The 8543-nt window shown below is 68.5% G+C and overlaps 1 protein-coding gene across 1 annotated transcript in view; it reads right to left on the reverse strand.

Annotated features, from left to right (window-relative positions):
* Positions 1-4645, reverse strand: part of FTCD (formimidoyltransferase cyclodeaminase) — a 28680-nt gene extending 24035 nt beyond the window's left edge. Inside the window, exons 1-6 of the mRNA XM_058296374.2 lie at positions 4525-4645; positions 3745-3928; positions 2506-2634; positions 1657-1745; positions 675-854; positions 10-147 (exon numbers count right to left, since the gene is read on the reverse strand). Coding sequence (XP_058152357.1) covers positions 10-147; positions 675-854; positions 1657-1745; positions 2506-2634; positions 3745-3928; positions 4525-4578 — 774 coding nt within the window. The 5' untranslated portion in view covers positions 4579-4645. The remainder of the gene's footprint in view (positions 1-9; positions 148-674; positions 855-1656; positions 1746-2505; positions 2635-3744; positions 3929-4524) is intronic.
* Positions 4646-8543: the final 3898 nt, after the last annotated feature.

Genomic DNA, 8543 nt, shown 5'->3' on the forward strand with positions numbered 1-8543 from the left:
CCTGCTCACCTGTGCTTCTCTACAGGTCTCCTCAAAGACTGTGTGCAGGCCTGTGACCTCAAAGTCCAGGAGGTTTGTGGACACCTGAGCCAGGTTCTTCTCATCCAGGTACCAGCCGATGCCCTGAACCTTTTTCAGAAGCCCTGGCTGCCAAAGGACATGCCTTTCCTAGCCCAGGCTGAGGACACTCATCTCGCCCTAGCCCTGCCCGGCCCCTCCTGGGTCCTATCTCTGAGTGCCGCGTCCACCTGCGCTTCCCCAGCAGAGCAGCCCGGACACCTGGGGGAGGCCTCCAGGGGCGGGTGTGCTGGGCAGGCCACGGGTGGGCCTCTGGCTTCCCTCCTTCACCAGGTGTCTCTACGTCTACCTGCCTCCAACAGCCTTCCTGCAGGAGGCATGCCCAGAGCAGGTGGCAAGTGCCTCTGCAGACTCAGTGAGGTGGGGCACCTGGGGGTCTCTGTGAGTACCTGGGGGTCCCTGGGGCACTCGGGGGACCTGGGACGATCTGGAAGAGCCTAGGGGAACCTGGGGATGCCAGGAGGTCTCTAGGGCTCAGGAAGCAGCTCCTTTCCCACCAGCGCAAAGTCTGCACTGTTTCAACAGCTGTACCCCGTCTTCCAGCCACACGCGCGTGAACAAGGACCCCCGACTTCCCGCCCGAGGCCGGGGCAGACCTGGTCCTTGCCGCGGCCCTGCTCGCGGAGGTTGAGCGCGATGCGGTGGGCCTGCTCCTTGGTGCTGAGCAGGTTGACGTTGAAGGCGAGGAGGAACTTGCGGGCCCCCGCGGCAGTGGCCCCCCAGCGGGGCACGAAGGCGCTGGGGCCGAAGTCGGGCGCCCACTCGGCCTGCTGGAGCTGCGGGAGGCCACCGCGGTGAGAGGTCCGGGCACGCAGGGGGGGCCACAAGCCCCGGCAGGGGAGGCCCGGCTCCCCCCCCCCCCCGCGCCCCCACCCCGGCAGGGGAGGCCCGGCTCCCCCCGCGCCCCCACCCCGGCAGGGGAGGCCCGGCTCCCCCCGCGCCCCCACCCCGGCAGGGAGGCCCGGCTCCCCCCCCCCCGCGCGCCCCCACCGCGGCACGGGAGGCCCGGCTCCCCCCGCGCCCCCACCCCGGCGGGGGAGGCCCGGCCCCCCCCCCCCCGCGCCCCCACCGCGGCAGGGGAGGCCCGGCTTCCCCCCCCCCCCCCCCCCCGTGCCCCAACCCCGGCACGGGAGGCCCGGCTCCGCCCCGCGCCCCCACCCCGGCACGAGAGGCCCAGCTCCCCCCCCCCCGCGCGCCCCCACCGCGGCACGGGAGGCCCGGCTCCCCCCGCGCCCCCACCCCGGCAGGGGAGGCCCGGCTCCCCCCGCGCCCCCACCCCGGCACGGGAGGCCCGGCTCCCCCCGCGCCCCCACCCCGGCGGGGGAGGCCCGGCCCCCCCCCCCCCGCGCCCCCACCCCGGCAGGGGAGGCCCGGCTCCCCCTCCCCCGCGCGCCCCCCACCGCGGCACGGGAGGCCTGGCTCCCCCCGCGCCCCCACCCCGGCAGGGGAGGCCCGGCTCCCCACCCCCCCCCCCCCGCGCCCCCACCGCGGCAGGGGAGGCCCGGCTCCCCCCCCACCCCGGCAGGGGAGGCCCGGCTCCCCCCGCGCGCCCCCACCCCGGCGGGGCTGGCGCGGCACCTTCGCGGGCAGGGCCTCGTACTCTCCAGCCCGGATGGCCGGCAGGGTGCGGCGGCTGTCCTTCCGTGCCGCCTCTCCATACAGGTACACTGCAGGGAGAGCGGCCATCAGCCCTCTGCGGGGGGGGGGGGGGGGGCCAGGGACCCCGTGCCTCGCGCCCCGGGCGGAGAGGGGCAGGCGTTCCCTCCAGCGAGACCCCCGGGGGGCGGCCCTTCCTCGGCAGGTAGGACAGACGTGGGCCAAGCCCCTCCCATGCCCGCCCGAGGTCAGTGTCCTCCGGCCGCAACGGAGCGGCCTCAGGTGTTCACGCAAAGAGGTTCACGTTCTTTCTGAGAACCTGTTTTCATTGTATCATAAAGAGGACAGCAAATTAAGAAACAGGAAAAAAACAAAAATCGCCTGCTGCGCCCGCCTCCTACACGGCGGTCCCCCGGTCCCCAGGCCCTGGCTCGCACAGGTCAGCCTGTATTTATCGGCCACCCCCGAACCGCGTGGCGCGTCTGAAGCCCCGGGCCTGATGGTCACTTGGTCTCCAGTCTGTCTCCATTTGGTCTTTACTGGGCTAATTCCCAAGGGAAACATTCGACTGGAGGGCAGGCTCCCCGCTAGTCTCGCTGATTGCCTGGCAGAGACGTCACAGGCCTCCTGGTCTCCCTGCGGTTGTGGAAAGCCGCTGCCCGCAGGCCGGCCTGGGCGCCGGCGTGGCGCGCTGAGGAAGTGGCGCCCTCCCCACCTGCGCTCTCTGTGGGCGTTGACCTGTGACCACCTGCGCTTCTGAGGGGAGCCGCGGCAGCAGGGTCTGCTCGGCAGGAGGGGTGCGGGGGTGGGGCACGCCTACGGGAAACTCACCGGGCACAGCCAGCTCCTCCGCCAGCCGTTGGCCGAAGGCCTGGGCGCAGAGCACACACTCGTCCATGCCGACGTCCCTCACCGGAATGAAGGGGCAGACGTCCAGCGCGCCCATGCGGGGGTGCTCCCCTGCAGAGGGGCGGGGTGACGAGCAGCCGGCGGGGGCACGCCACCACACCCTCGCACCTTCCTGGCCCCAGCCCGCCCCAGCCCACCGCACCCGCGCCTGGCCAACCGCCCTGACCGCGGGGACCCCTGGCCTCCCTGCACCCCCAGCCGGCCGCCACTGCTGGTGCCGGCGTGGGGACACGCACGCATCGCCGTGGACATCCGTGGTCACCCTGCGTGGCCGGCGTGAGGAAGGCCCTTAAGACGCGGGAGGAGAAGCCTGGTCTCACCCCTCTGGGGACCTGTCCTCTCCTAAGGTCAACAAGTCACTCGCCCAGGCGGGAGCCCAACGCCCTGGGGCTGCTGACCAGCCGGGCTCGGCCAGGCCTGGCATCCAGTGCCCCGCTCGCCACTGAGCGGCCGCCGGCGAGGACGGCCTGAGTTCCCAGCCGACCTGGGTCCCTCCCTCGGGTTGGACGCCGCAGGGGTCCACCAGCACCCTGGCTCAGCAGGGACCCTGGGCTGACCACGAGGTCCCCGCCTCGCCGCGGCCGCCGCACCTGGGGTGGCGCTCAGCTCGCGTCTGCTCACCGCTTGCACCGCCCCCTGGAACGGGACACGGCCCCGGCCTTTCGACCGACTCCCGTGTGTCCACTGACCTTGCCCCGCTAGACGCGGGCGGACTGTTTGGTTTGGGGTTAATTGTTGACGGGCGGGTCCTCAGCCTCAGGGTGGCCGGCCAGGGGCAGTGCAGGGGGCTCTGGCCACCTGACAGCCGTCAACCCCGAGAAATGGGGTGGGGTCCCCACGGCCCTGCACCGGTCTCCACGAGCTGTGGCCCCTCCTCCCTCCCCGTCCTGGGGGTGAGCAGCCAGGTCAGCAAGTGTCCACCGAGGACACTCTCCAGGGGGGCCAAGTCACCGAGGGCGCCGATGGACCACATCGCGGGGGGCGCAGGTCAACCACACCCAGGGAATGCCCAGGGCTCTGGGGACCCCGAGAGCCCCCGCCCTGCCTGACCTACACCCCATGCCCGCGACCCGGGCCTGGCCCCTCACAGGACACCCATGGACGGGGCTGAGTCCCAGGAGCCCCCCGCGCGGCGCGGACCCCGCCCGCCCCGCCCCTCACCTCTGTGCCCGCTCATGTCGATGAGCTGCCAGGCGGCCCTGGCGGCGTGGAGGGCCCCCTCGACCACGTCCTCAGGCCGCCCCACGAAGGTGTAGACGGTGCGGTTGGTGGAGGGGCCGACGTCCACGTCGAGCAGCACGCAGCCCGGGGTCTGCGCGATGGCCCGGGAGATGGCATCGATCACCTGCGGGGCAGGCCGACCCCCGCTTAGGGGAGGGAGCCCGGGCCTCGGTTTCCCCTCTTGGGGGGGAGGAGCTGCGGAGATGACCACGTCCCTCTCTCCGCCATCGCCCCCCCACCCCGCCCTGGCCTTTGCGAGTACCCTGTGGGGCTCAGGCTCCCGCCTTCCCCAGGCACGGTGGGCCCGGGTGGGGCTGGCCCACCGAGGTAGGGAGCGGCCCCGGCCCCGGCGTGCGGCCCTCGGCAACCTCCAGCCTCTCTGGGCCTCAGTTTCCCCCCTGGGGACGTGGGGGCAGTGGCAGCGCTGCCCGGGATGTGGGGCCTCGGCGAGCCGGCGCGTGAGGACAGCGGGTCCGTGTGGGACCCCCGTGGGGCCGTTTCCAGATGCGACAATGACAGGCCCACCCCAAGCCCAGCGTGGCCGGGGCGCCGGCCCTGCCAAGGCCGTCCCCGCCGGCCGCCCTGCGCCCCGTCAGCGGCCTCCAAACCCCGCACACAGGTGGCCCCTTGTGGGCCCACGAGACAGGCCCCTCGGGAGGGCGCGGGGCCAGCCGTGCCCCCGAGCACCCGGGCCCCACCCCCGCCTCGGCCAGCGCCCACCTCCTGGTTCTTCCCCTCGGAGAAGTTGGGGACGCACTCCACCAGCTGGGGCATGGTCCAGCGCCGGCCGCGCAGAGCCGCTGTGTGGGGAGCGGAGGCGCCCGGGCGGCCGCCCTTTATGGCCCCCGGCCTGGCTTCTCATTAACCACAGGCCGTGGCCAGGAGGCCGCGGCCACGGCCCAGCAGCGCAGGGGCAGGCCCGGGCGAGCCCCGAGGCAGCTGGAGGGCCGGCCACCCCTGGGGGCCCTGGGGGCTGGCAGCCTCGGGAGCTCCGGCCCCTGGAGAGGGGACCACAGACCAACACCAGCAGGCGGCAGGGGCCTCTCGGGCTCCTCCAAAGCGGGGTCTGTGTCTCCCAGGAAGGAGGCTGCAGCCCTGGGGTGCCTGGGAGCGCCCCCCGCCTCCCCCAGACCCCCACCTCTCCCAGATCCTGCCTCCCCAGACCCCCAGACCCCGCCTCCCCGCAGGTCACCGCAGGCCCCCCTGGGAGTGGACGGACCCCCCCCAGCAACAGCGCCTCCCAGCACAGTGTCCCAGGGCCGTGTCCAGCAGCTGGGCGGGAACCCTGCTGGCGTGTGAGACCCCGGGGCTGTGAGGACGCGGGAGGGCCACCCCGAAGGGTCACCCTGGAACTCCTGGCGCTGCGTGCTCGCGCCCGGCAGGGCCCCAGGCCTCCCGCCCTCGCTGGACCCCCGCAGTCAGGCAGGGAGCTGGACCCCCGCAGGCGGGCAGGGAGCGGGACCCCCGCGGGCGGGCAGGGAGCGGGACTGTGCCCACCGAGATGGTTCCGGCAGGACCTGGGCTCAGCTGGGAACACAAGGTGGGGGGCACCAGGGCTGTTTCTCGGGGAGGGGTGGGCAGCTCTCAGGTAGAAACTCCGGGAGGTGCTTTAAATAACTCAGAAGGCACTGTTTAGAGAAAACTGCGCTCTTGTGCAGCCCCAGATTTCGGCTTCTAGGTATTATTCCCTTCTCCAGTAACAGAGCTGGGACGTGAAAAACAAAACTGAAAACGGGGGGGCCTGTCCAAGGGACCCGGGGCCACCTCCCGGGGCCCCAAAAGCCACAGCTGGAAGAGCGGGCGCGAGAGAGTGAATAATGTAGTACTGGATTGTAGCCAGAGAAAAAACCAAACGTCCCTGCGTCCACACTGACGTGAGCAGAGGCTGAATAAATAAATGGATGGGAGGAAGCAAAGAAACCAGAATCCCAGGCACCCTGCATGTGAGCTCGCCCAGGAGGGGCTCAGGACCCGGCCCTCGCTGTGGGCTGCGCAGAGGCGTCCTTCCAGTCCAGCCTGGGGAGGGCGCGGACAGCGCAGCTCTGCAGGAGAGGCCCTGGCAGGCACGGCCTCCGTGTGACCGCAGGGCCTGCGCAGGCCGGCCGCGCCCTCGGCGTGGGGGGAGGCCCTGTCTCCGGTCTTCCTCCCACAGCCTGTCCACGCGTCCAGCCCGGCAGAGCCCACAGCAGGCGTCCTGCACGGCCCCCCCTGTGCTCAGAGCTGCCGGTCACCGAGCAGGGGGGTCCAGGGCCGTCCCAGCCAGGAGGCGCCGGAGGACACGCAACTAGCGGCCATGTGGGGCCCTGGGTGGGCCGGGCCGGGGGGCGCTGGGGGCTCAGGCCTGCGGGAGGCGGGGGCGCAGTTAACATGTCGGCTGTGGGTTGTCACGGACGGGCCACAGCGGCGCAGATGCTAAAACAGGAAATGCCATGTGGGGTTATGGGAACTCTACTCCTCTTAATTTTTCTGTAAATCTAAAACTGCTCTGAAAACTAGTGTATTTTTTTTTTAAAGTTCTAGAAAGTTTCTTTGTTTTTTTTTTGTTTGTGTTTTTTTTTATTGACTTTGTAATAATATTACATTAAAAATATATATATATATATGAGGTCCCATTCAACCCCTAGTGTATTTTTAAAATGCGTTCTGAACTATGTAAGCAATTTGAAGAGTCCAGAAACACAGTATAGAAAGGTGTGCCCGTCGCTCCCCGCACCTTGGGGCTCAGGTCTGCGACCCCCGAGCCTGCGGTCCTGCCGCTGGGTCTGATTTGAGTTAAAAAAACGGGCAAATCTGGAGGAACCGACTACAGAGTCCACCAGGTACGATGTGCTCACGGAAGGGGTGGACCCGCCGAGGGCAGCTGGCCAAATCCCAGCAGCGACCACGGGGCAGGGCGGGTATGGGGAGACTCGGGGGCCACGGCCCCACCCCAGGCCTGGGGACACTCCCAAGACAGCCCCTTGGCCGGGGGTACACTGGGGAACCCGGGGTCCCGATGTCCAGCACGTGGCAGGGCAGGGACCACCGACCTGCCCACCGCCCTCAGGAAGGGCTGGGGGAGCCAGCAGCCAGTGGGGAGAGCCCCCCAGCACAGAGCAGCCCCGATGCCCCCAGGACAGTGTGCGGGGGTCTGCCAGCCCAGAACCCTGGCCGAGCTCGCCCCTCGTCTTCTGTCCCCTCATCCTCTGTTCTTGTTACGTCCTGGGGGCAGGAGGCGTTTGCAGAGCTCTGGGGCCACCCAGGAGGCCCACTGCCCACACCCACTGCCCAGCGCTGCGCCCCGGATTCACAGCCGGGCAGGCCCCGCGCCCTGACCGCCCACCCGCGCCGCCCACCTCTGACCCCACAGCCCTGGGAGCCGGGTCCAGGCCGCCTCGGGCCGGCTGCGGCCACCCCCTGGCCAAGCCCAGCACATGCAGCACCCCAGCGCAGGCCCCGTTGTAGGAGGCGGTCTCCGAGGGTGGAGGCGCCCAGAGGGGCCTGAACGTGTCGGCCCCCAGGGGACGTCCATCGGCACTCCGCCTGGCTCTGGGACCCCCTGCTCGCCCCTTCACCACCTTCTCCTTTTTCGTGTGAGGAGCCGCAGCAGCAGGGAAGCGGCCAGCGGGTCCCACGTGCACCTGCCCTCGGGGGGGTGGGCTGTGGCCCACTCAGGCCAAGGACCGGCCAGTGGACACCACCCAGCTGGAACCCTCAGCGGCCTGGACAGCTCAGAAGCCAAGGCCAAGGGTCCGGACTCTGAGAGCCCAGCGCCGGGGGACGAGGGTCACTCTGCCACCAGACCCCCCCCAGTTCCCCCCCCGGATTGCTAGAAGCACCTGTGTGCTGGGCATACACAGACGGGACCTGTGTTGAGAGGTGACGCTAAGGGGTGCGGGGTTTTTCTTTCTGGAGTCATGAAATTGATTTAAAAATCTTTGTGGTGGGGAAGTGGCTGTGGCTCAAGCAGTTGGGCTCCCGCCTACCATATGGGAGGCCCTGGGTTCGTGTCCTGGGGCCTCCTGGTGAAGGCAGGTTCGCCCGCACGCTGCAGAGAGCCACCCGGCCCGCAAGCGCTGCAGTGTGCCGACTCAGCAAGGTGACACAACAAAGAAAAAAGGGAGACAAGCAAAAAACGCAGAACAGCCCGCAGCGAACAGAGAGCCAACAGCACACAAAAAGCCACAAGGGAGGGAGATTTAAAAAACAAAATCTTTGTGGTGATGAATACACATCGCAATTATACTAAAAGCCATCGATTATGCACATTGGATAGATCGTACGGTATGTGAATATATCTCAGTAAAACTGCTTTAAAATAAATAAATAAGCAAGAATAGCCAGAAATAGCAGCTATGTAAGCAGGGGAAGCAGAGAGATTGCGGTGAGGAATCTTCTGTCTGATTTTTGTATTTTATTACTGAAATAACGACAATGCTCTAATGGTTGAAGTGATGACTGCACAACTGTGTGATTACACCAGATACCATTACTGTACACTTGGGCTGGATTGTCTGCTTTGTTACTATGTATCAACGACGTTGACGTTTTAAGGAAGGGGCCTGTGGACCCTCCGCCGGTTGAGGTGACGTGGCCGCAGCCCAGGGTCTGGGTCCCATCTGAATGTGGTCGTTCTCGCAGCCTGGTCACCCCCCTCTGAGGAGACCCTCAGACCCCCAGTGGGTCGGCCACAGGCTGAGGCCAGGCAGCCCCCAGACCCACCTGCACCCACGGGAGTCACCCGAACTGGACATCCCACC

Source organism: Dasypus novemcinctus, chromosome 4 (genome assembly GCF_030445035.2).
Source record: "Dasypus novemcinctus isolate mDasNov1 chromosome 4, mDasNov1.1.hap2, whole genome shotgun sequence".
NCBI classification, from domain to species: domain Eukaryota; kingdom Metazoa; phylum Chordata; class Mammalia; order Cingulata; family Dasypodidae; genus Dasypus; species Dasypus novemcinctus.